General features: G+C 52.1%; 9 protein-coding genes across 9 annotated transcripts; 4 read left to right on the top strand and 5 right to left on the bottom strand.

Annotated features, from left to right (window-relative positions):
* Positions 1-83: 83 nt before the first annotated feature.
* On the top strand, positions 84-583 carry GT037_008651 (uncharacterized protein; the record flags this gene model as incomplete). Its single annotated transcript, XM_038933698.1, has 2 exons — positions 84-88; positions 139-583. The coding sequence occupies 2 exons, from the start codon at positions 84-86 to the stop codon at positions 581-583; spliced, it is 450 nt and encodes a 149-aa protein (XP_038783663.1).
* Positions 584-835: 252 nt separating this feature from the next.
* GT037_008650 (uncharacterized protein) lies at positions 836-1294 on the bottom strand (the record flags this gene model as incomplete). Its single annotated transcript, XM_038933697.1, has 1 exon — positions 836-1294. The coding sequence occupies one exon, from the start codon at positions 1292-1294 to the stop codon at positions 836-838; it is 459 nt and encodes a 152-aa protein (XP_038783662.1).
* Positions 1295-1557: 263 nt separating this feature from the next.
* GT037_008649 (px domain-containing protein) lies at positions 1558-6120 on the top strand (the record flags this gene model as incomplete). The annotated part of the gene is made up of 4 exons (XM_038933696.1): positions 1558-2123; positions 2170-2519; positions 2580-4805; positions 5459-6120. The coding sequence occupies 4 exons, from the start codon at positions 1558-1560 to the stop codon at positions 6118-6120; spliced, it is 3804 nt and encodes a 1267-aa protein (XP_038783661.1).
* A 257-nt stretch (positions 6121-6377) lies between these two features.
* Positions 6378-8239, bottom strand: GT037_008648 (peroxisomal catalase; the record flags this gene model as incomplete). Its single annotated transcript, XM_038933695.1, has 3 exons — positions 6378-7043; positions 7108-7641; positions 7697-8239. 3 exons carry the CDS (start codon positions 8237-8239, stop codon positions 6378-6380), a joined length of 1743 nt encoding a protein of 580 aa, XP_038783660.1.
* Positions 8240-9775: 1536 nt separating this feature from the next.
* On the top strand, positions 9776-12711 carry GT037_008647 (uncharacterized protein; the record flags this gene model as incomplete). Its single annotated transcript, XM_038933694.1, has 6 exons — positions 9776-9810; positions 9860-10340; positions 10387-10785; positions 11243-11853; positions 11903-12035; positions 12088-12711. The coding sequence occupies 6 exons, from the start codon at positions 9776-9778 to the stop codon at positions 12709-12711; spliced, it is 2283 nt and encodes a 760-aa protein (XP_038783659.1).
* A 1294-nt stretch (positions 12712-14005) lies between these two features.
* GT037_008646 (phd-finger motif-containing protein) lies at positions 14006-15960 on the top strand (the record flags this gene model as incomplete). Its single annotated transcript, XM_038933693.1, has 4 exons — positions 14006-14568; positions 14720-15001; positions 15063-15292; positions 15341-15960. 4 exons carry the CDS (start codon positions 14006-14008, stop codon positions 15958-15960), a joined length of 1695 nt encoding a protein of 564 aa, XP_038783658.1.
* Positions 15961-16368: 408 nt separating this feature from the next.
* GT037_008645 (uncharacterized protein) lies at positions 16369-16777 on the bottom strand (the record flags this gene model as incomplete). Its single annotated transcript, XM_038933692.1, has 2 exons — positions 16369-16571; positions 16636-16777. 2 exons carry the CDS (start codon positions 16775-16777, stop codon positions 16369-16371), a joined length of 345 nt encoding a protein of 114 aa, XP_038783657.1.
* Positions 16778-17267: 490 nt separating this feature from the next.
* GT037_008644 (pntb-domain-containing protein) lies at positions 17268-20799 on the bottom strand (the record flags this gene model as incomplete). Its single annotated transcript, XM_038933691.1, has 4 exons — positions 17268-17308; positions 17364-19430; positions 19481-20363; positions 20428-20799. The coding sequence occupies 4 exons, from the start codon at positions 20797-20799 to the stop codon at positions 17268-17270; spliced, it is 3363 nt and encodes a 1120-aa protein (XP_038783656.1).
* Positions 20800-21815: 1016 nt separating this feature from the next.
* GT037_008643 (uncharacterized protein) lies at positions 21816-23177 on the bottom strand (the record flags this gene model as incomplete). The annotated part of the gene is made up of 1 exon (XM_038933690.1): positions 21816-23177. The coding sequence occupies one exon, from the start codon at positions 23175-23177 to the stop codon at positions 21816-21818; it is 1362 nt and encodes a 453-aa protein (XP_038783655.1).
* Positions 23178-25292: the final 2115 nt, after the last annotated feature.

The raw sequence follows: 25292 nt of genomic DNA, 5'->3' as shown, positions 1-25292 counted from the left end.
TCACCTTCTGCGGGACGTGCGCACAGTGAGGTTTAACTAGACCGCAGGACTTGCCTCATGTCTTCAGCAATTCAATAGTCGACATGAGGTAAGTCTGGTGATTGATGATGTGTTTTATGTCTAATGCGTTATTAGTAGCTATATGTCCACAGTAGTGTTGTCGAGGCCTGGCGGCACAAATCTGTGTGCCGTGCCTGCCCGAACGGGCCACACGCCTCCGCCCCCCGATTTCTGGTGCAATTCGGGAGAAGAAGAAGAAGAAGAAGAAGAAGAAGAAGAAGAAGAAGAAGAAGAAGAAGAAGAAGAAGAAGAAGAAGAAGAAGAAGAAGAAGAAGAAGAAGAAGAAGAAGAAGAAGAGGAGGAGGAGGAGAAGGAGGAGGAGGTGGTGGTGGAGGAGGAGAAGGAGAAGAAGGAGAAGAAGAAGAAGAAGAAGGAGAGCAAGATGGCCGTGGTGCGTAATGTTGTTCCGGCGAAGCGGCTGAACGACGATAAAGAGAACCAGCCGCCGCCGAAAAAAGCGAAGCCGACTAAGATCGTCATATTCAAGTACAGACGACGACCGCTGCAACCACTCCCACGCTAGCGTGAGAGGTTCTGCACACACAACACGATGTACCAACAGTGGACGAGACGATTTATGGGTCGAAACCTTCATGGCATTGGTCATCTAAGAGATATGTAGGACCCTCCCACATCCTCATGCTGTCGTCGCTGTGACGCTGGGCACGAAATGGTAGCGAGAGGGTCGGTTAATCTTCGCGATCCGAGTGGAGTTCGATCGCCCATGGAGAGCTGGACGAGACCTCAAAGAAGATGGCGTTCTACAAAAGACGGCTCACACCTTTACAAACTTGGTGTGAGAGCCCGTGGCTACAATCGGGCCCGGCTTGCCATCGACGAGCTTCCATATGGTCGCTGTTGTGAAGGCGAGGGTTCCGCCCACCTTGCCAGCCCTGCCTTCAATCTCGATGGTATCGCCATCTTTTGCCCCGCTCTGGTATGAGATGTGGATGTCGGTAGATACGCCCGTCTTGGTCCTGTTGTCCCAAGCAGCAATAGCTATGCCGCCCACCCAGTCAATCAGCGTGGCAGAGACTGAGCCATGGATGCTTCCGTGCGTGTTTACATGGTTCTTGGTCAGCGGCAGCTGCGCGCGCACGACGCCTTTGGAGGCATAGGTCAGCTTGATGTCGTCGAGCAGGAACTGGTAGATGGGGCTGCTAGGCTTGCGGCCCTCCCAAAACTTGTCGACATGGGCGAGGATCTCGGGATCGTTGGGAGGATCACCGGACATGGCTGCTACAGGCGGCGGGTGCGAGGGAAGATGGGAGCGATGTTGGGATTCGAAAATAGATATTCAACGCTCGGGGCGGGCTCGGCGCAACTATTCAGCGCTCTGCGATCAACAAGCGGCAGCTGTGAAACGGCCAGAACGCCATGGTCAGCCGTTGGAGACGCCACCTATTCCAGTCTGCTGCACTGTACCATGCCTGAGTGCAGGTCACAACTCTCCCCAGCACAGCAGCAAACCCCAATGTTGGCGCGCATCCAACCACCATGAGCGACCCCGTTCAGCCACCCCCGAGCCCGCCCACCTCCGCACTCCATGACCACCATGACTCGCTCGCCGATGGCTCCGCCGTGACGCCGGAGAGGGACGCGACAAAGACAGAGTCGAGCGCGCCGCCCTTGGACGTCAAGGCCCTCACAGATCGCACCCTTCACTTCTTGGCGACGGCGAGCAATGAGACGCTCGGCGCCTGTCTGGCCGGCCTAGGCGCAGGCACCTATCTCATCCTCGGCCGCGTTGGGCTGGTCCTCATAGGCGTTGTAGGCGGCGTTGTCCTGCACGCGACGTGGGAGGGGCACCATGGCGGCGACAGCAGGGAGACACAGGGAAAGAGGGCCGACGCGAGGAAGCGGCAACTGGCCGTCGACATAGCGCAGCGTGTGCTCGACTGGCGGAGCGACAAGACGCACGAGCAGAGCCACACCAGAGACGCCAGCTCCGACTTCAACGTGCAGCTGTACTCGGGCAAGACGCTCGACTACTCGGGCTTCAAGCCAGAGACGGCCGCTGCGCTGGCGGAGTTGACGGATGCAGTCATTCGTGACTATGTCAAGTATGTCCTCCGCGCAGTGTCTAGATGCTGTTCTAATATAACGCAGGTGGTGGTATTCACCCCTACTGCCCTTCGAAGACTCGTTCCCCAACTCGTGCCGCCAGACCTTCACCGCTTTCATGCTTTCCATCTCTGCACACCTGTCCCGAAAGCGACCAGCCGACAACTTCCTTGACTTTGTGACGCGCTCATCCTCCTTCTTCATCATATTGCTGCAAGAGATCGCCGCTGCAATCCAAGCCTCGCCCGGCGATGTGCCGACTGAAGCAGTCGACATATACCTCAAGATGAAGCGAGATAGCACCCTGGCCAACATTTTGGACCCAGAATACCAGATGAAGCAGTTCAGTGTGGCAGCTGAAGATATTCTACAGAACTACTTGGAACCAAAGACGTGTGAGTACATTTGCTATGCCGAACCCATGCGCCTACGCTAACTCGCTGTACGCGTCTTAGACAACTGCATGCCGGCACGGACCTTCCTACACCAAATACTAGCCAAGCTTATCCTTGAGATGATTGTCGTGAGCTGTTCCAAGCCAGAGTGGATCAATGGATGGATCGTCTATCTCTTGGAAGAAGGCGAGCCGGAGCTCCTGAATGCCATTGACGCAGGCGTCGAGGGTTCTTCAGAACAATTGCAGAATGTAAAGAAGGCTGCACAGAAGGAATTCGACGACACAGAAACAGTGGCCACGGCTGAGAAGAGGGAACACAAGCGCGTCATGAGCAAAGCCCAGGAGGCCATGGACGATGCAATGCGAGAGGCTCAGCTTCTGAGTCAGATGATTGCTGAAGAAGATGCAAAGCGGCTCAAGGAGCAGCAACGGCAAAGTGCATCCACGTCAACCCTGAACGATGACCAATCCGAGAGTACCACTCAAGGGATAGTCACCCCGTCGTCTTCGGAGAGCGACGCGCATGGTGATGCCGACCATACGGACTTGGGCATATCTGGGCTTTCTGGTCGATCCTTCTCAGAAGCCACACCAGCATCTCCACCAAGGGGCTCCGAAGAACCACCGGCCCAAGAAGAGAAGAAAGCATTCACAAGCTTCGACCAGCTTGTACTACCCCAACCGCCTACCGCACTTATGGACAACCCGCCTCCTGCGCCGCCACCACTAACACTGCACAACAGTACCATGTCGATCTTTGACGATAGCATGCCTGGAGAGAAGGGCACGATCAAGGCCAAACCAACGGCAGAGTATCTGATTCAGATCGAACCAAAGTCAAACCACCACACTGGGTGGATGACGGCACGCAAGTACGCCGAGTTTGAAACATTACATGAGGTCATACGTCGGATAGCAGCTATCACCGGCACTGCAGGCTTCAACGAAGCACACGCTACACTGCCACCATGGAAAGGTCACACCAAGGCGTCATTGCGTGGAGAGTTGGAGCGCTATCTCAACGATGCCGTAAAATACCAACCACTTGCTGAAAGTGAAGGTATGAAGCGCTTCTTGGACAAAGAATTGGGCTCCGGAAAGACCCCTGGTGGTGGCTTTCCAGGAATCGGTTGGGCGGGTCAGACCTTCGACACAGTTGGTAAGGGGATGATGGGCGTACTTTCAAAGGCCCCCAAAGAAGTTGCTGGTGGTGGCAAGGCTCTTTTCGGTGGTGTTACTGGAGTACTAGGTAGCGTAGCAGCACCGCTTTCAGGAAAGAAGAACCGCGAGTCAGTCAGCAACATCGCCAATGCGAACGCAACCGGAAGTCCCCTAAGTCGTACATCGTCCAACACGGCGCCAATCCAAACACGACAAAGCAGAGCAGAGTCGACCGTTTCCGAACTTCCTACGCATATTCGTTCAGAGAGCACCTTGTCCCTGGTAACCAAACGTACATCCATAGATTCTGTACGCGATCCTCATTCGCCCGTCATCGATCAGCAACCAGGTCGTGAGGCGCCCATGGAACGCCGACCATCTTATAATCCTGACGGCGATGGCAAACGTTCCGGGAGATCCTCCAGGTATGGCTCCCGGAGCAATAGTCGCGCACCAAGCATGCGTGAGAAAATCGAAGATCTCAGTCCCATGATGGGAGGTGATCAACTCATCAACTTGCCACCAATGCCTAGCGAAATATCCGATGACTATAGCACGATGCGCAATCAATCAGAGCCAGCACACGCCCATAAGCCTTCGCAGTCTTCGAGGCTATCAACAGAATCTGTGCCCTCACTACCTCGTCGACCCTCAGCTCCATCGTTGATCTCTTCTCCGGCCAAATCACCACTCAAATCCCGTACAGCAACCATGCACACGCCATTGTCCGAGCCCGAGACCACAGTCCTCATCGAACTGTTTTTCGCAGTCATAAATGAACTCTACACTCTCTCCTCCGCCTGGACACTCCGCCGCACGCTCCTCAACGCCGCAAAATCATTTCTCCTGCGACCCGGAAACCCACAGCTCTCTTCCATCACATCGCTCCTGCAGACCACCGTTCTCGACGACAACGCCTCTGACGCTGGCCTAGCATACCATATTAGAAAGATCCGGGAGAACGGGTTGCCAACAGAAGAGGAGCTGAAAACATGGCCCAAGGAGATGAGCGAAGAAGAGAAGGAGAAGTTGAGGATCAAAGCAAAGAAGTTGTTGATGGAGAGGGGTATGCCTCAAGCGCTAACGAGTGTTATGGGACAGGCTGCTAGTGGAGAGGCATTGGGTAAGGTGTTTGATTGTTTGCAGGAACCTAGGGTTGCGAGGGGTGTTATGTTTGGTTTGGTGTTACAAGGATTGAGGGCTGTAACGCAGTAGTAATGACTTAGAAGGTGTTCCGGGCGTTAATAGAAGTGGGTTTCGACCTTGATGTTGTTTGACAACTGTCAGGCGTCTGGTCATCGAAATCTTACGAAGACATTTGTTTGTTATTGCTTGCACGTGCCTTCGAACACACTATGTGGTTGCCATTTGGTAAGCTAACGAGAGCCTAGCGAACGTCTTAGACGAAGGATACTGTCCATGTTGCCTACTCGCCAAAGCTTGCCCCAGTGACCGGTCTATGGCCTACACATGGTGTAACATTATGAAGTTTGGCAGACGGCCTACTGAGATCGATTGTGGCTACTATTCAGGCCAGAAGCTGACAAAGTGATGCTCGAGCGGAAGTGACGTGGAGGGAACACGAGGGCAGGTGCGGCTGAGGCATTCGTTCGTAGATGTGGCACAGCCCCACTACCTCGAGGCTGACAACCCACCATAACTGCAGACTTGGTAAATTATCAGATGAGACTTTAAGACTTACCAATACCACCCATTGACTTTGGCTTTGCGCACCCAAGTATCCCAATCTACCACCAACCTGAATAGCTTTGATAGCAACCATCATTGCTAACATCATGTCGCCAACTCTCCACCTCTACCACACACCAGGGTCTTGTTCGCTAGCCACTCATATCGCACTCCAAGCCTCGGGTCTTCCCTTCTCCACCACAAATCTCAACGCTGCTCGTGGTTTCCCCGCTTCCCATCTTCATCTAAACCCTAAAGGCCGCGTCCCAATCCTTGAGGTAGACGGTGAGCTCATTACCGAGACACCCGCCATCCTCTCCGTAATCGCTGCGCTGGCTCCAGAGAAAGGATTACTGGGAAAAGGGTTGATTGCGCAAGCGAGAGCACAAGAGTGGATAACATGGCTTTGCGGGACGTTACATGGGCAGGCATTTGGATGCGTGTTTAGGCCCGGTCGGTTTGTCGGAGACGAAGCAATGTTTGATGCTATACGAGCAAAAGGCCGTGAACATGTTCGAGCGTGTTTCGAACATATCGAGCAGAATTTAGAAGGCAAGACTTGGGCGGTTGGTGATGGTTTTACTGTCGTGGACGCGTATCTCCTCGTCTTCTACCGTTGGGGCAATATGCTGAAGATGGGTATGAGGGAGACATATCTGAGCTATGCGAGGGTAATCGATGGCGTTGTCGCACGTGATGATGTGAAACGGATAATTGAGAGTGAGGCCATTAGCGCACTGAATGAGTAGTGTTTGCGAACAGTCAATCTCGATACCATCAATATTTTTAACACTCAGTGTCGGCGTGTGGACGTTACCCCCCATTTCTAAGCGACACACATGCGTCCTGTGACGTTTGTCTTTAATATTGTGGTTGCAGCAGAATTGACAATAGGCAGTACGTACACAAGCACATCAGAAACATGAATGACAATGATCGTGTTATAATATATATTACTAGACTTGCTAAAGAAACAGTATTGTCGCGTGACCCAAGTGAACAACACTTAGACCTTAACCTGTTGGTGGCTGCCTGGAACTGGTGCACCGTTGGTCTTGTTCTTCTCCTGGTACTTCACAGAAAGACCAGTCATTCCGTTCGCAACCTTGTTATCCTGTGACTTGGCCATACCGTTGTGTGTACCATTGAAGCGTAAGCCGGCAATACCAGAGTAGCCCTGAACACCAGTCGCCTTCTCCATGCGTGAAGCAATGTCTTCAGACACCTCCCTGAAGATAGCAATCTGGCGCTTGATAATCTCCTTATCCGTCACAGTCTCCATATGGCCAGAGATGTTTTTGATGAAGCGCTCCTTAGCGCCGTCATCAAAGACCTTCTCCCACAACTTGCGTGGTGCGTTAAAGTCTTCCGGTCTGATCTCAGACAGGAAGGTGATCGCCTCGCCTGTAAATTTTCCGTGAACTTTGTCAAGATCGACAGTCCTCTCCTTGAAAGAAATCGGCTGAATCGATGACAGGTAGTTGGGACGAGATCCCTGATTGTAGAAAGCCATGTTACCATCGCGTTGGAAATTGCCCATACGGAAGGGAACACGAGGCTGGTTCACAGGTAACTGTTGATAGTTGGCGCCAATGCGGTGGCGGTGCGTATCAGGGTAGGAGAACAGGCGCGATTGCAACAGAGGGTCCGCACTAGGCTCGATACCTGGAACCTGGAAATTGGTGTACAAAGTCAGTATGTGTCTCAAACAGAGTTCGTACGTCAACATTACTTACAAGATGCGCAGGATTGAATGCAACTTGCTCAACTTCTGCGAAATAATTCGTTGGATTCTCGTTGAGAAAGAATTCTCCGACTTTGCGCAACGGAAACTGATCCTGGGGCCAAACATGTGTCATATCAAACACGTTAATCTTCTGCTTCTCCCAAACTTCCTCAGCTTGCTGAAGTGTCATGGTTTGGAACATGACATCCCAGCCAGGAAAATCGCCCTTCTCGATGGCTTGATACAAATCCTTTGTGGAATAGTCCGGACTGTAATTCGCCGAGTCTTCCTGGGTAATGAATCCAGTGCCCTGTTTTGACTTGAAATGCAATTGGCAGTAGGAAATTTTACCGTCTTTACTTTGCAGTTTATGGGTGTGGCCATGGTATCCGTGCATTTTGCGGTAACCATCAGGAATACCTCGATCACCGAAAAGAATCAAGAACTGATGCGCGGACTCTGGGTTTTGCGAAGCGAAGTCCCAGAAGTTGGTCGCGTCGTCAGCATGGGTGAGGTGGGTTGATGGATGACGCTTCTGAGTGTGCTGCATAGAAGTTAGCAACTGGCGGAACCACGAAGAACAGTGCGCATATGCTTACAATAAAGTGAGGGAACTTGGCGGCGTCACGAATAAAGAAAACAGGAGTGTTGTTTGCGACTACATCCCAGTTGCCCTCGTCGGTGCGGAACTTTACACTGAACCCTCTTGGATCACGTGCGCAGTCATGCGAGCCAGACTCACCACCGACAGTCGAGAACCGAACCGTGACGGGGCAAGATTTGCCTTGCTTGAAAATGTCTGCCATACACAGATCCTCGAATGATTCTGTGGTTGTATAGGTACCGTGGGCGCCAGCGCCCTTGGCGTGAACTACTCGTTCCGGGATACGCTCACGATCGAAATGTGATAGAAGGTCGATAAGGTGGTGGTCTTGGAGCAGCAGAGGGCCGTTCTCGCCTACTCTTTGGCTCTCATACGGATGGGGGTATGGCACACCGTTGGCGGTGGTGTAAACAACATCCTCTGATGAGGCGTTGCGGTCGTCTGCGTAGCTGCGGAACTGGTCACCATTCTTTGACCCAGTCGGAGCATGCTGAGTGTGGCCATTGGTGCCGTTCATTCCATTCGCGTTTCCAGGCATGATGAATATTGATGTGTTTGGGTATCAAAAGATGGAAAAATTACTGGTGTGAATAAACGTCCGTCAGAGGCGTCCAGGAATCTACTTATATCAGTTCTCGATAACGCCCCAGCCGCATTACAGCAATTCCCATGTTGGAACGCATCATCATCACACTAGCTAGGCGTAGTATGCTCAATGACGCTTAGAGATCTGTCAGTCTAGGCCTACCTGCCAGCCCTGTACGGGTTAGGCTAGGACTCCCGTTGCTTGATAGCAGATCGGGAGATTGGCGACGTCAAAGTTGGTGGCGACGTTTGACGGCAGTGACAATGCCTCAAGAGTGATTGGTTCATCTTGCCGCTATGATGCACTTTCTCCCACCTGTTCGCGATCTGCAGATGTAGATGTAAGCGGCATCCAGATGCAGGCCATTACCAATGAAAAGATATCAGTATCAAAGCGCGAGATATGACGCATTGTGGAGTGGAGAGGTCTGAAGAGCCAATGAATCGTTCTGTTGCTGTTCGGCCCTTCTGGTCGCGACAATGACATCACCGATGCCAACACCCGTGCACGTGGGCCGCGTTACATGATTACAATGCTGGGGAACATCGGCATTCAAAATATGGGACTATAACGTGCATCTCGACATACTTCCGACGAAAAGACACGACGTGTTCTAGTGTATCGCCACCGGGCCAGTTGAGCCTCAATTGCGGGTTTAGACATGGAAGAAGTGACCGGGCGGATTCTTCCACGACATGACGCCACGATGCCACGAGACGCTCCCTGATCCGCAATCTAAAACAGCGAACACGTCCTGGTGCACGAATGTTCTCAGATTGTAATGCGAATCCAACCTATAAGTGCATGATGATACAAATGTCCCTGGGGCTTCCAAGTCGGTCGTCGTCGTCGTCGTAACAAGCACGCCACGTCGCAATACCTTTGTGAGTCGTTGATGCGACTGATCTTCCTTTTGGAATATCGGGCAATTTTACATGAGAAGAGGGGCGAGCGCACCCGTCTTCTTAGAACTAGTGTCATGCGAGGTTAAGAAGAATATCCGTTTCAGCTACAGTCTGCTGACTGCTTTCAAAAATGCCATGCGGGAGCTACCCCACAATCTCCCAGTGGAGTGCGCCCGGCTGTTCTCGTTCCACGAATATGCATCTTCGGTATTAAAGCACTATCGATAAGCCTCATAATCCTGGTTCGCCCGGGGCTAAGGCTAATATATGCATCTGCGGCTATTGGTTCAGTTAACGAGCTTCATATCAGAATGCTCTTTTTTGCACCCTCCGTGCCGGAAGCTAGGTGAGTTTCTTCCTGTGCTTTACCCTTCTGTCCATGTGGTCATGAGTTGTCTAAATTCTGAACGCCGAGAGGGCGGAATTGTAAGTGTGTATATACAGCAGCAGTGCGGATAGAGATGTAATCCCTTCTGTGATCTTTTGCTCTATTGCAGTAAACACGAAGTCTCGGTGAGGTTCAACACAACTCGTATTGAACTGACCCTACACAATATCCTTGCATCTGTCAATCTTTGCCAAGATGTTTGTAACGCCAGTATTTGTTAATAGCAATGTGTGAGTGTGTCCTTTGAGGCCCGATAGGACGTCTGCTTACAACTATCAGGCTCGATCCTTCTATCTACGGCTCAAAGCGCGAAAGTGTAGCCCGCACCGAGCTGTCGTCCAGACTTAGTACAGCTTCTTCAGACGCGTCCTTCGGCTGTCTGCATCGAACTTCTTCAACCAGTTCCAACGCCTCTGTGTCTACAGCAGCCTCTTCCGCTGCTTCAGTAAGCAACCAAACTTACCGTCCGAAACATCGCAAAACCTTCTCCAATAGCTCAATCGCCCGACGGTTTTTGCAAAAAAGCAAGCCACAAGAGGTTCATTCGCCACAAGTTGAGGCACTGCCAACTTCAGCTCCTACACTGGTTGTCGCATCCCCTCCCGAGCCCATTGTGAACGCGCCTTCGCCTCCTGCTACAGGAGAGCAGTGTTCCGATCTAGTCGTGCGATCTAAGAGGGACGTCTATCATGTCGATAGGGCGATTATGTGCTATCACTCGCGGTGGTTTGCCAGAGTTTGCGCCGTCGTTGTATCGCCAGTGCGTTGAGTCCCGTCATTCACCTCAACTACGCTGACATGAGCAGAAATCATCGAAAGGCATCATTGACCTTAGTGCCGATGATCCAGCAGCCGTCGCCGCGATGATGCAATACTGTTACCAGCTCGACTACACTGATCAATTAGCAGGCTCAGACCTTGCAGTACCTGAAGACGTCACTTTGCGCTCCCATGTGGATGTGTATATGCTTGCAGAGCGGTATGGCGTTGCTGGTCTGAAGGCGCTCGCACTTCGAAAATTCGAGGAATTTGCGGGTAATGTACTGGTTGCCGATGGTGAGGAAGAGCAATTGTTACATGCGATTCGCCCGATCTACGCACCTGAGCGAAGAGCTAACGCGGATGACCTCAAAATGGTTGCGATCAAGCTTTGCGCTGATCATGTGCAAGCTTTCATCCACGGTACAGGCAAGACTATGGCTCTTGTATACGAGTCGATGGATGAGCTACCAGAGTTCAGGGCAGACCTATTTGAAGAAATGGCATCTCGCTGGAAATAGGACACCAACGTAAGCACGTATAGCGTTGGCAGTGAAGGCGAGCAGTATACGCCTTTCACATTGGACAACTAATCAGTGCCGCCACAAAGTCCTGCGTTGGGCTCGTAATCATCACTTCTCACTCAGAGGCTAGGGCGTTGTTCCCGAAATATTACTTTGAGAAAAGGCAACACTAGGCTGGACAAACACTCACGTTCACCACCGGTCTTCCGAGCTTTCTCCCAAATTTCTCCTCCTCTAGGACGTGGATAAGACGTTCCGGTCACCTTCTCTCCTTCACCTTGCTTTCCAAGGGCATACAGATATTAAAGATATATGAGAGGCGGTTTCCCACCTACTTATACTCTACACGGTACAGTCGACTTGATTTGACCGCGGCAAGCCTGGACATCAGTACGAAATGCAGCTACACCGTAAGCGTGCCTTTGGGAAAGCCTTCAACGGAACTTCCGATCTCTCTAGTCATTCACATCGCAAGGCGCTACGCAGCGTTGCTGCTCTATCCGCTGCTTCGACACCTCAACTTTTCTACACGCCCGTGTTCTCATTCGGATCTGACAAAGAAAATGACGATTTGTTCTTTCCCACGCTAAGAGGAATCACCGAACCTCCTGGCGATTCGAAAAGTCATCTACGGCCTCCTCCGCGCACCTCATCTCTTCGGGGACTATCCGAGCTACAGGTTGATACCAATGACTTTAAGCGAATCTACACTATTCCTGAAGATCAGAACTCAAGTCCCCATGATGAGCAGGTCTTGGGAGCGTATCCATGTGTACCTGGTCCGGCCATCTATGAAGATCAGGACACTATTGCTATACCTAGTCCGGTTGGCCAAAGAGCTGCACTCACTCCCAGTGCGCTTCACTTCCAGGCTCTGTCTCTACAGGATCCTCCTCACAGGCATCTGCCAGAGTTGACGTTTCAATCGGCTATCAATATCAATGCAACACGCACAAGCGCCTTTGTTCTGCAGTCTATCGACCTCCGTTAGTAAGAAAAGGCTGTCTCTGTTACGTAGTCTATGCTAACGACGATACAGTTGTTTCTCTCATATTCTGAAAGACGATGTGGTGATTTTCTTCGACAAGGGCAAACAAGTCATGAAGATTGACAAGTACCTTTTGTGTACCGAGTCTCGCTTCTTTGCTCCGATGCTGGACGGTCCATCTGTAGTAAGTAATTGACTCACACTTGATAATGCCAGGTTACTAACTATTCGAACAGGAAGGTCAAACACGCTGTGTCCGCGTTCGCGATGACTTCCCTTATGCTATTGGGGCAATGATCCAGTACATGCAAGAAGGCAACTATACCTTCAACTCCAACATGCGACTTGAACATGCAAACATCACGCTTTTGGACCTTCACGTCCACGCCTACATTGTCGGCAAGAAGTATGATGTGGCCAAGTTATGCGATCATGCGATAGAAGAGTATGTCAATATCGCTGGAATGGTTCTAAGCATAGGCATCCCCGCCGGCGAAGATCCTACTGACTTCTCCAATTCTACTGTCAAGGGCGACCACAAAGGTCCGGACGCCAGCCCTGCGACATCGGTTCTCAACTCCTTCCTGGACTCACTAGTTCTCATCTGGCGCAACACCTTGGACAGTGACGATTCACTATGCCAGGGCGTTCTCGAGTTGCTGAAGCCTAACATCAACCAACTCATGCGGCTGAAGTTTTTTCAAGTGTTGATGATGGACATGGTGGATTTTGGTGGTGATCTTGTGCATAGTCTAACTGAGGATGGATTTGACATTCAGGCTTTTCATACTGAGGGTGGTTTGCAGCAAGAGATTCGCGTCAAGTTTGGTAGCGCTTGTAACATGGCGTTAGTGCGCTGATGGATACGGGTGGACTCGTGAGGGTATGTATGGTAGATCATGTCAAGCTACTGCTGGGGATATCCCGATAGAAGAAGAAATGTGATGGTAGCTAGTCGATGCCAAGTCAGCTCAATGGGCAATAGCCATAAGATCAAGAAACAATTGCTCCCTAAAGCGGTTCAGATTACAGAGTTCGTGTGGACCCCTCTATGTTCGCTGGAAGTTGTAAAAAGATAGAAAACCCCTAATACAAAACTTTGGTGCTACACGAACAAGTTAGCTTAGAGGGTATTAGAATACGTTCACGAAGGGAGAACGTTGTCAAGTTTCGCGTTTTTAATTAAAATAGTAGTCTCTGTCAGGTGACGTGGCGCGTCGTACTTTCTGCATGCATTACTGTGACTTCGTCCTAGATGCCATAAAACATAGTTCTTCAGACATAGGAAGAAACCCAATCTTCCCTTTATATAACCCCAGAGGTGCATCATGATGCTTGGCCAGATTGTAAAGACAGTCCTGACGATGCATGCAGCCGGCGGGACCCCTCTCGCGAAAGGGAGCTAGCGCGACTGCCTCATCGGCAGCGGATCGCCAACTTCTGTCACCATCGAAACCTCTGCCAGCACCCTTGTGTGCCCCTCACCGACTCCCTCCTCGAAGCGCTCAACGTACTCTTGCTGCAGACGTGGGTGTTTGGTCTCTCTTGCTGCTACGCGTCCAAAGTCGTCGACGGCCTTTTCCGCGCACGGATCCGCAATGCCAGGGCTGCAAGGGCCGGATGAACTCACGTCACGTGATGTTGTCCGGCTGACGTTTCACTCCACTGACGCAGGTTCGCGTCCGCCCGCTAGAGCGTGAGGAGTAAAATCGAGTCCTGGCAGCTCGGTCACTCCCACAGCATTGTCCCGGTCCAACGCCCCAGACGCCCACTTGAAGCCATATCATGTTCCTGTCGCACCTCGGCATTCTTTTCCAGTCGTCAACCCATCCCGTCGTCGCTCTCTGAAGCTCGTGGAGCTTTTGGCCCGCTGTCTCCGCACCTGCACCGTCACCGTTGCGCTCCTACAGACACCTGTGTCGCCGACGGGCTCGCCGTCATTGCGCGATAGCGACGGCCCTGCCATTGACTTGTATCGCTCACGTCACGTTGCAGTTGGCTGCCACCTCCTTGTAGTCCTCGCTCCCGCCTCTCATCTAGTTCGCTCGGGCGCCCTTCCAAGCGCATCCGACATCGCCCAGCTCCTCAGCTCTCCCTCCCGCTCGTACATTGCTCAGCTATTGCATTCGTAAACCGCGTCAGCTTGCACGAACAATGTCGCCGCGACGATCGTCGCGGGCTCGTACCACCCAGCCCCCACCCAGCGTCGCAACACACAGCAACTCCTCCTCCTCCGTCTCATCGGCGCGCACCGACCGTGCGTCGAGAGTCAACGCAAAACAGACATCGCCTCCAAAGTCATCAACCCCACACTCGCTCTCCTCGGAAGAGCCTGAAGAAGCGTCTCATGACGTCCAGCCTGACCCGCCTCTAACCCGCCGACGAACACGCGAGCATGACAATGATGAGAACGAATCGGCCAAACTCGACGACGAGCTCGACGATGAGATAGCGGAAGAGGACGAGGTCACTCGATGTGTGTGTGGCTACCAAGAGTACCCAGGTCCGCCATCGGATGCTCCCAAGTCCATGTCTGCTCTCGTGGACCCCGACACCCAAGCCGATGAACTTGGCGGGCTCTTCATTCAGTGCGATATATGTAAGGTCTGGCAACACGGAGGCTGTGTAGGCATCATGGACGAAGCTGCCAGTCCAGACGAGTACTTTTGCGAAGAGTGCAGGAAAGACCTCCACAAGGTCACAACAAGCCCCAAAGGGTATGTACTTGCATTCATTCGCGCGCTCTTTGCATTCTTATACCTCATCATGAGTTTCTTCTATATCGCGCCACCCCATCCGATCCATTGAGCATCCTTGTGGCGTCACAATCGCTTTGTTTACACAATGCTAACGGAATCGTTTCTATAGGCAAAAGTACTCTAGATACCTCCCCGTCTACGATCAACAGCATGGCAAGAATCGCAAATCGTCTGTTTCCAAGGAATCAGATGGGCATCCAGGCAAAGACAAGGACCGCAACAACAGGGCGAGCGTAGATTCCTTTGGCAAACGCCGATCGACGATGAATAGCCGAGCTGCTTACGATGAAGATGAGGTGCTACGGAAGGTACTCGAAGAAAGCAAGCATGAGGGCGGTACAGCGTCAGAGAACGGCAATCGAAAGAAGCGGAGCCGTGACGACAGTGAAGAGTGAGTCCTGCTTGCTGCTACGTGTGCCATTGGAGACATCTAGCTAACAAGTTTGTAACAGGACAAAGCCGGAAATCAAACGACAGCGGACTGGTTCTCGTTCTCCCAGCAATTCGCCAGTGATAGAATCCGAAGACGATAGCACAAGAGCCTCCGCTCCGAAACAGAAACCTCGTGGGGCTGCCGCTAAGAGTCAACGCGAAAAAGAACAACGTGAAAAGGAACGTGAGAGTAGCCGAAACGAAGCCGCGAATCGACGAAAAGGGCGTGCAGAGCGAAGAAAGGGGGACGGTAAGCTATTGCCAATGAGGAAACGAAACGTTAGCTAACGGTTTTCAGATATAGAGGAACACGAACCCAGTCCCGCACCTGCCGTAGAAGAGCCCGCTATGCCTCCGTCTGCCACCGAGGCGACAATTCTCGACACTCCTATGGCAGAACCCAAGCCTGCGCCTGCTCCACGAAGAGGTGGACGTCCACCACAAAAGGCTCGCGGTCGCCTTGGTCGAAATCAGTACTCTCGCGATACCATACCCGCGACCAACGGCACTTCACCCAAGAACGACGTTGCACAATCTCCGCAAGCGAATGTCACAAACGGAGCCACCAATGGGCACGATAGCAGTGACGGGACAACCGGACACAAGCCTGCCAAGACGAAGAACTGGCGTCTGCAGAAGCTGTCTTGGAACGACATACGAAGGCCGGCTGGAGCTATGCAAAGTTACATAGCGCAGCGACAGGTTGAGATGGCCACTGGAGAGAAGCATGGAAGTCTGGCTCCGGCTGTTCAACCCACAACGAACGGCGAGCCTGCTCAAGAGCAGCAGAAAGACGAGGATACAGACCTGGCCAAGTTCAAGAATCTGAGCACAACTCAGATGATGGACTTTTTGAGTCGCGATCTCGTTCATTGGCAGCAAATGATCACCGAGCCGACAGAGAAGTCGCCTAAGTGACGTGGTTACGGCGCGTACATGTTTAATTCATCTGGTGCTGTATTGTTTCTTCGAGGTCACACTACAAACACGGCGCTCTCGGCATATCTTGCAGGAACCCAAAGGGTATAGCATCGACGGCATTGCCTTCACATCGGCGTTTTCATGGGTTGCTTTTGACACGGATACCCTCCACTTGGTTTACTCGACGCTGGGCTACCCTCCGGCGCATACTTCGACACCAATGGTGTTAAAGATTTTCATATGTATTGAATATAGGCTTTTGGGTGTAACGAAGTACGACCACGTTTGAGCAATGCTCCCGTCGTTGCATCGTAATGTATACGAAAAATCAAATTCTCAAACAGATTGTTGGCTCATTCCTTTTCATTGCTACTGAATGTTCATACTTGCTCGTGCTACGCTAATCTAGTCCGAACTACCCAACTTGATCTCCAGCACACCCATGACTGGATTCGCCTTGAGCAATTCCAGTATCGCTGGGAAGTTCTCATCCGTCACTACGGTGTATTCGGGCCATATCTTGCCATCTCTTGTCTTGGTATCCCAGTGAATCTTGAATTCTTGAATCGTCTCTTTGGGACCGTCAGCAGCCTTGTGCTTCGCCATGACTGCAAGGTTGTTGTTATTCAGGTGCACTGAGCAGTCTGGCGTGCGATGTATTGTTCGACGTACATTCGGCGCAGTTAGGGCTCGATGAGATCGTAGAAGTGATTTGTGCGTTGAGCGACTTCAATGTGATCTTGGAAGAAGTGTCTAGAAGAAGAAATTCATGGCGGTTGGAGGGCGGGAGCGTGAAAAGGAGAGGAAGAGACATGGTTGCGATCGTTACTGCTTGGTCCTGGTGGTCGTTAGCAAGACAATTCCATAGCATACGAGGACCTCAACCTACTGTTGGTGTGTATCTAGTCGTGAATGCTGTTTGTATGTGTATCTGTAGTCGGGAAAAAGCTGGGGAGCTTAGCAGCCGTTATACGTCGAAACGACGATTGCAAGTTTCCCAGACTTGAAGAGTGTTACATGGGTTACAATATACGTCATCGGCACCTGCGGCTGGACGCGTTGCGCGCCGTGGCTTGACAGGGGTTTGTTTGCCCCGCTTTCGACTCGACTGGATTTTCTTGTCGTGGGTCCAACGCGAACTATGAACCTGCAGAACAGCATAGTGAGACTGTGTTTCAAGAAACTGCGAGCGCGCCAAGAACCATGTACGCTTATCTAGGACTATCCAAGTATCCTCTCCATCCGACAATCTACATACAGCGACCTATTGCGCAAGTACTTTGTTCCTTCATGCAAAAGTCTATCTATAGCCCCTTGATCTTCTCTTCGAGCGCGCGTTTGATAGCTGATATCATGTTAGCAGTGTTTTCAAGTCTTGGTGTGATCTAGAGCTGACATACCATTGCAGCTTTCATTAGCATCACCAAATAACATCTTTGTATTCTCCATGAAGAACATCGGGTTCGGCACGTCGGCGTATCCACTGGCCATGCCTCTCTTCATGATGACAACCTGCTTGCTCTTCCACGCGTGCAGTACCGGCATACCTGCGATTGCACTACCAGGCTCTAGTGCGATGGGGTTCACTGTATCGTTCGCACCGATAACGAGGGTTACGTCCGTGTCTGGGAAGTCGTCGTTGATCTCATCCATCTCAAGGACGATGTCATACGGAACAGAGGCTTCAGCGAGAAGGACGTTACATTGTCCAGGCATTCGCCCCGCGACAGGATGGATGGCGAAGCGCACGGTTATACCTTTCGAACGTAGGCTTTTCACAAAGTCCGCAAGCGCGTACTGTGCTTTAGACACGGCCATGCCGTAACCGACTACGATAATGACGCTCTCTGCGTTGACCAGAGCTTCAGCTGTTTCTTCGGATGTTGTCTTCGTTATCTCGCCTTCGATCTTGGAGCCTGACTGCACTGTGGGAGCTATGCCGCCAAAGAGTACATTGGTCAGTGATCGGTTCATGGCTACGCACATGATGTAGGAAAGGATCGATCCTGATACTCCAATCAGAGCACCAACTGTCGTAAGCAAGGGGTTGTCTAACATGAACCCCTCAGCCACTAATGCGAACCCAGAATAAGCGTTCAGGACGGTGATGACAACTGGCATATCTGCTCCACCGATGGCAGCAGTGGTTGTGTAGCCTTTGACAAAAGAGAGCGCCGCATTGCCGAGGAGACATGCGGCACCGATTAGAGGTGCACCCGGTGCGTAGGTTAAGAAAGCACCCATTGTCGCTACATTCGCTCCAAGCAGTGTACTATTGACCAGATGTCGGCCGGGCAACGCCAAAGGTTTCGAGCTCATTTTGGCGGCTAACTTCAGGAAAGCGACAATGGACCCAGTGAATGTAACACCACCGATGAGAACACCAAGGTAGGCAGAAACCATGTGAAGGGTTGAGATATCTCCAGAATGGCCCAACACGCTACCGATGCTTGTGAGTACGGCGGCGAGACCGACAACAGAATGGAGCGCGGCGACTGTTTGAGGTAACGAGGTAGGCGTAATCCTCCGACCAATCATTAGCCCAGCGACAGTACCTACTGTAGCCAGGCCGGCGAATTGAGTGAGAACATCGGAAGTGAAGCCGACAGCGGCCAAAGACGCGAGGAATCCAGAGAATACACCGAGTATGCCCAACATGTTACCTCGCCTCGCAGTCGTCTGAGATGCAAGCCCTGATAACGAAGTCATGCAGAGTATGCTGCTGACAAGATAGCCTGCTTGGACCAGACCTGCCATACCGGTAGAGGCTGCTGCGATGAAGCCACCACCAAAGAGTGCTGCAGGGACTGCGTACAGCCAGGGATACTCCTTGGGGTCAGTAGGGCGCCTGAACATATCCAGCATCCTTTTCGAGATTACGAATCCTCCCGATATGTTGACGAAGGCCAATAAAACTGACAAGGCTCCAAGCGTTTGTGGGATGGTTTCAGGAAGGTAGCCACCACCCATGGCATACAAGCCGCCAACACCTATGATTCCGGAGATGGCATTCGTTACGCTCATGAGTGGAGAATGCAAAGCAGGCGCAACACCCCAGACCACTCGGTATCCGATCAGACTGGCTAGTGCGAACGTAAAGGCGTTAGACATGAACAGCGGACCTGTAAATTTACCCAAAGTCAGAGCAGCAGTCATGCCAGCTGTGACGCTGGCTACTTGCCGAGACTGGGTCTGCCATGGTGTTAGTGCGACAGCATTTGCAACCTGGTCTGCAGGCGACGGTGCAGGCTTGGCTTGGACTGGTGGAGGAGCTGGACGTGGAGCTGGAGGAAGGATCTTGCCGTTGTAAGTGACAATAGCACCGCGAGTGACTTCGTCGGTAAGATCAACATCGTAGTACTTCTCCTTCTTCTCCTTTGGGGTCAGTGAAAGCAGGAACTTGGTGACGTTGTTTGAATAGAGAGTTGACGACTGAGTTGGCAGGCGAGACGGAAGGTCAGTATAACCTGCGCTTGAGGTTAGTATTGGCTCGCTCAAAATCATCATGATGACAAACCAATGACTGATACCCCTCTATAATCTACCAGTTTTCCAGGTTCTGTAGCTTCGCAGTTACCTCCAGCTTCGGCTGCTAGATCCACGACAACAGAGCCAGGTTTCATCGCGCCGAGCATGGCCTTGGTTATTAGTTTCGGCGCGGGCTTGCCTGGGATCAAGGCTGTAGTGATGACAATATCAACCTCTCGGCACTGTTCATAGAAGAGTTTCATCTCTGCTTCGATGAATTCCTTGGACATGACTTTGGCATAGCCGCCAGCTCCGGAACCATCTTCTGAGATGTCGACTTCGATGAATTCCGCACCTAAAGATTGGACTTGTTCACGCGCTGCGGATCGTGTGTCGAAACCACGGACAATGGCACCCATTCGTCGAGCAGTTGCAATGGCACTCAGGCCCGCAACACCTGCGCCAATGACTAGAACTTTACAGGGAGGTATCTTTCCAGCAGCCGTTACCTGTCCAGTTAGAAAACGTCCGAAATGGTTAGAAGCTTCCAAGACTGCCTTATAACCAGCGATGTTCGCCATAGATGATAGTGCATCGAAGACTTGCGCTCTAGAAATCCGTGGGATCATGTCCATGGCAAATGCAGTGGCCTTTCGGGTTGCGATTCGTTCTACGGTCGGCTTGTTCTGCATTGGGTAGAGCATGGATATAACAGTGGCTCCTTCTCGAATAGCGTCAACTTCGCTATCATTTCCATCGATACTGAGAGCTCGGACTTTGAGCAAAATGTCACTCTCGGAGAAGACACTTCTGCGATCAACAGTCTGCGCCCCAGCTTGCTCATAGGCTTCGTCAGTAAAGGTACCGGCACTGCCAGCACCACGCTCAATCAAGATGCGAGAGAAGCCTTTCTTGAGTAGAAGCTTAACATTCTATAAGGCCGAAGATGCAAAGTAAGCGCATGTCTCACGTCTAGTCAGTATAGGGAAACGTTACCTGTGGCGTGATTGCTACCCGCCTCTCGCCAGGATAGCTTTCCTTGGGTACTCCAATAGTGAGGTTGGAGTAAGGGCCTGCGGTGAACGGCGGGGTGTTAGGTAACTCCTCGTCGTGCGGCTCCGATGCCTGCCCGGATGCATACCGCACAACAGCCGTAACATGCGAGACATGCTGCTGCAGGGACAGCGGGCGCGGGCGGGTAAGGTTCCGAAGGCTCGTGGTAGCCAAAGTATGTTTTGAACCATCTCTACGTCCCAGCACTGGTGTTGGTTTCAATGTAGAGAGAGAAGCACACGGCTTCAAGGTAGCAAGTAAGCTGCCCCGCTGCGGGCGAAGGGCAAGCACCCTATAGCCAGCGACGCAGTTCATGCCGTCTCGAATGACAATGAGCAAAGGGGGAAGTCAGGTACCCGCATCTGCCAGCGATTCTTGAGTTTCTTTCAAAAGAAGATAGGGTTAGCAGCTGGAAATAATGCCAGAAAGCAGCGTGAGTGAACGCCAGAAAGGCTGCCGGCTTACGAGACATTGTGGTACAATAAGGCGGTACCTCTGGGCCGCGTTTCCCTCGTGTTGTGTTCTGCCGAATTAAACACCACCGGTGCAGTTTCCCCGCACTCCTCCACTCCTCGTGCATGAACCCCAAGGTTTACCAAGTCCACGAGCTACATCGCGATGCACTATCTCTGACGCCTGTTCGGACGATGTACAGAAGCCAAAAAATCGCATACTCCATCCATCAGCTGCGACATACCCTATTCAGGAGCTTTCGCATCGTCTCAAGTTTGCTTTGGGATCATCTGAGTGTCTGCTTGTTAAGGGATGAAGGTCACCCCGCACATGGAAGGCGATCACGCGCTGTGGGGCAGCTCCCAACTATATGGTCCATTTCCCAATTTGGAGCGCTTGGGATCCTAGTTTCCGTCCACTACCGCCTTGCGCTGGGGTCGCGACAGCGAGGGTAGCCGACTCGCCGCAGTAAGTGACACGCACTCCCTCTTTATCATTGTTACACACTAGAAGTCTGTCTGGATCCCATCTACTATTGATGTGAGTAAAGAAATCATCGGGACAGGTGCGCAAGCATGCCGTGAAAACTATATCGATATTGTGAGGTCACTGTGGAGAAAGTAAGGCAAAGGTATGTTCAAAAAAAAAAAAAACACATATTGTTACATTACTACTACAGAGATGCTAAGATCATACTAAGGAGTGACTATGCGGCGAGCTGACGCTCAAGGTAAAGCCAAATAGAAACGGTTATTTACAGAAGAGAAAAAGAGTATTACTCATGAGATCCACCATCGTCGTCACAGTCTCGAAATTTAATGCGCCCATGCGATGCAGACATAAGTCGTTGTTTTTGTTGTTGGAAGCGCAATAAGTGTCTACTCGTCGCGCTTGCCCTTGAAGTAAGACCAGCCACCCCAGTTGAAGCTGGCGTTGACATCAACGTCCCAGGTGAAAGACTTCTGGCAACCCCACTGGGAAGAACCGCCGACGGAGATGTCGAGGTTGGCCTGGGCGGGGGTGAACTTCTTGGTGAAGAGGCGGCAGTGAGTACCGAAACCCTTGCCCTCCTTCTCAAGGTAAGCAGCCTGGAACTGAACGCAGCCACCCTTGTTCATGCCGAACATGGAGAGCCACATGCCAATGATGCCGTGCTTGCGGTTGACCTCGTTCTGCTTCTGGGCGTAGGCGGCGCAGAGGGAAGGATCGAAAGGACCAGGGAAAGTAGTCTGACCCATGCAGAATGGCTGCTGGTTGTGGAGCTTGTGGCCGCAAGACTGGGGCTTGCTGCAAGAAGGAGGAGTAGGAGGGCTGTAGGTAGCCTTGTTGTAACCGTTGGAGCCGACAATGACAACCTCGAATCCATCCTGGCCCTGACCGACGTTGGTAGCAGACTCCTTCTTGACATCCTGTCCCCAGAGAGTGCACTTGAAGCGGGTAACGGAGTCAGGCTTGTCGCAAGAGCACTGGCGCGGGTTCCACTTGGGGTCACGCTCGATGTAAAGGTTGAAACCAGTGCAGGTGGAGGTAGAGTCACACTTGGCGGAGCAAGCAGCAGTGTCGTAGCTGGTAAGCTCGTAGTATCCGAGGTAACCGCTGCCCTCAACGGAGGCGCTGAGGTCTACGAAAGAAGACTCGTAACCGGAAGGAGTCTTAGCGGAGGTAGCCAACTTGTGGTAAACCTCGTTCTTCTTGAAAGCATCGGCAGTGTCGGGAGTGGTTGGTGGACCGTAGGCGTTGGGCTGAGCAGCACATGGGTCATCAGGGTTGATGAAACCACAGTAGGTGCCGACCTCGATCTGAGTAGCGCAGGCGGGGTCTGCGGTGAAAGCGTAGGTGTTGGTCCAGTCAACCGGGGAGCACGAAGATGGTGCAAGGTTGGTAGAAGAAGGGTTGGCGGCAGGCGCAGCGGTGGTAGCCGGAGCAGGGGCAGGAGTAGGGGCAGGAGCAGGCTTGTTGTGCTGAGCCTGGTTCCAGTTCCACCAGAAGGTAGGGTCACGAGCCTCAAGTTGGGCACCGGCGCTCCTCTTTGCTTGCTGAGCAGTGGCAACGCCAGTGGCAGCAGCGGCGGCGGTGTTCTGAGCCTGAGCCTGGTTGTAAGCGTTCTCAGCAGTGACACCAGCCTTTGGGCCCTGAGCGACGTTGTTGGGCAAGGCGTTGAACTGGTTGACATCGAAAGCCTGAGGCGCAGGAGATGCGGCTACGAGGGCAGCAGCCCCAAGGAAGAGAGAGTAACGCATATTGAACGATTGGATGGTAAAGTAGCGAAGGTAGTGTAGTAGTGAAAGTAGTAGTGAAAGACCGATGCTGATGAGCTGATGATGAATTATTGACCAGTGTACCGGTGGCTCTTATATACATCGACTCTCACATACTCATGCGGTCTTTGCCTCGGTGATAGTACTGATTTGAGATCTATGTCATGAGTGGAGACGAAAACAGACGAGACATGGCCGGTAAGTTCGACTTGTCTTCCTGAAAGAGTTGGCGGCAGTACCTGGAAACAATAGTTCACCAAACTTTAGCCTAGCTCCGGATGAAATGTCATGGTCGCCAACGCCGGGAACGTGCAGAGCACATGCAGGTACCAGGGCCAGAGCCAATGAGAGGCCATTGACTATGGTGCCAGTCTAAATCAGGACAAGATAACTGCAAGTCATGAATCTTTTTCTTATCTCGAAGCAGGGAGATCGATAGCACAATTGGGAGATTTCAGATCGCGGTTGTGTAGGCCTCCATGACGATACTCCATTGTAGACCAACAGACCTTCGATTCCGCTGCTCCAAGTATCGGCAACCTGAGGATTTGTGGCATCGTCAAGGCGGGTCTGTAACCGAAAGCTTAGGTTATTTTTGATCAGTCGAAGATGTTCTAGAGCCCCACTTATCTCGTTAGCTTTGGCGTCCGCGGTTTACTATGTCAATAGTCACCTTCAGGGAAGCAGACTTGCGCTCGCAAAGGGACCGATCAGCTCATTAGGGGTACACCGTCTGCGCAAACGTTTGAGCGGTGTTGAAGCTCCAGCCCTACTTGGCCCGATTGTTTGTCTATTGATGTGTTCGCGCCCGTTAAGGAACATTCCACAACGAGGTTGAAGAAAGATCCGCAGACTGAGTTGCCTACGACGAAGACTGTCGCAGCACTGCACACCGATATGGGGTGATGTAAGCCTCCAGATCTTCAGCTAAGCATTGGTACTTGCATTGCAACGCTTGATTTGCACATGGGTGCTACATGGCGATTAATGACGCGAGCATTCTGTGGCTCCTCAAGTGGAGTCTTGTGGTCGCGACTACCACGCCGCCCGGTGTCTGTGGATACGCGACAGATACGTGCGAGCAGCAAAGTGAGTTTTCTCGGCCAGGGGTTAGATAGCCAGGCTAGCGTGTGGCTTTTCCTGGAGTTGTGACGATGTGGGTGCTCGCGTAAAGATGCTCGCCATGGCCGTCGCAGAGATCATGCAGGGAGAGACTGCGTACCATGGGACCCTCAGGGGCCCGAATCTCCTTGACTGGTGCCCGGCAGATCTCGCGCACCCGCATACACACCGGTCTACGTGCGATGCATCCCAGTCTCATGGGCCGGTATGTAGAATCGACGATGTACGGCGAACTTCATCGTCTCAAAGCTTGGTCTGTCTTTGTGGGTTGTGGCACGACGGGTCTTACCCACGCGCCTATCCAAGGCGACGTAAGGCGTCGGTCTACCCCACAACGCCTTCGAGAGATGCTAGTCGCAAGCCTTCGATAAGCCCTCCTCAAGACAGAGAGTCGTTGTGCATTGGCAGAATCATCGACGATCCGGCACAACTGTTGCTAATCCTGTAGTGTCAGTTCCAGGAGGCGAAGGAAAAACTGGTGCGGAATCGCTCCGGAACCTGCGGAGTGGAGACTAAACGGCTCGGTCGATCTTGCTAGCGCCACAAGGTTTGACTAGCATCGCTCAGCCTCATCATTACCCTCATCTGCCACCGCTACTGAGCGTCAACAACGGCTGTTCTCCGTCACTACCTCGGACTAACATCACTCGCATGTCACAGGTGTATTGCCAATGTTTACACCCCTCATCTCCGCTCGCCGTCACCTGTCGCTTGACGTCAGTCCGTCTGCTTACCATCTTGGCTTGCGACTTCGTCACTTTTCAGATGTGCTGCTGAGCACATCGGTCAGATCATAGGGTACCACGCATTTGCTCGTCATTGATCTTGTGTGGGCTTTGCGACTCATGTCGCGAAGTCGTATGTGCTTGGTCGGTTAGGATTTAGACCTTTGCAGTGTTTGAGACAAGACGCCATCCTAAATCGAGCTATTCGCCCTTGAAATGTCGAAAATAACTCCGAGAGCTGAACCCATCT

Source organism: Alternaria burnsii, assembly GCF_013036055.1.
Source record: "Alternaria burnsii strain CBS107.38 chromosome Unknown 744, whole genome shotgun sequence".
In the NCBI taxonomy this organism is placed as follows: Eukaryota; Fungi; Ascomycota; class Dothideomycetes; order Pleosporales; family Pleosporaceae; genus Alternaria; species Alternaria burnsii.
The sequence above is the reverse complement of the archived record's forward strand: the minus strand, read 5'-3'. Positions and strand labels throughout refer to the sequence as shown.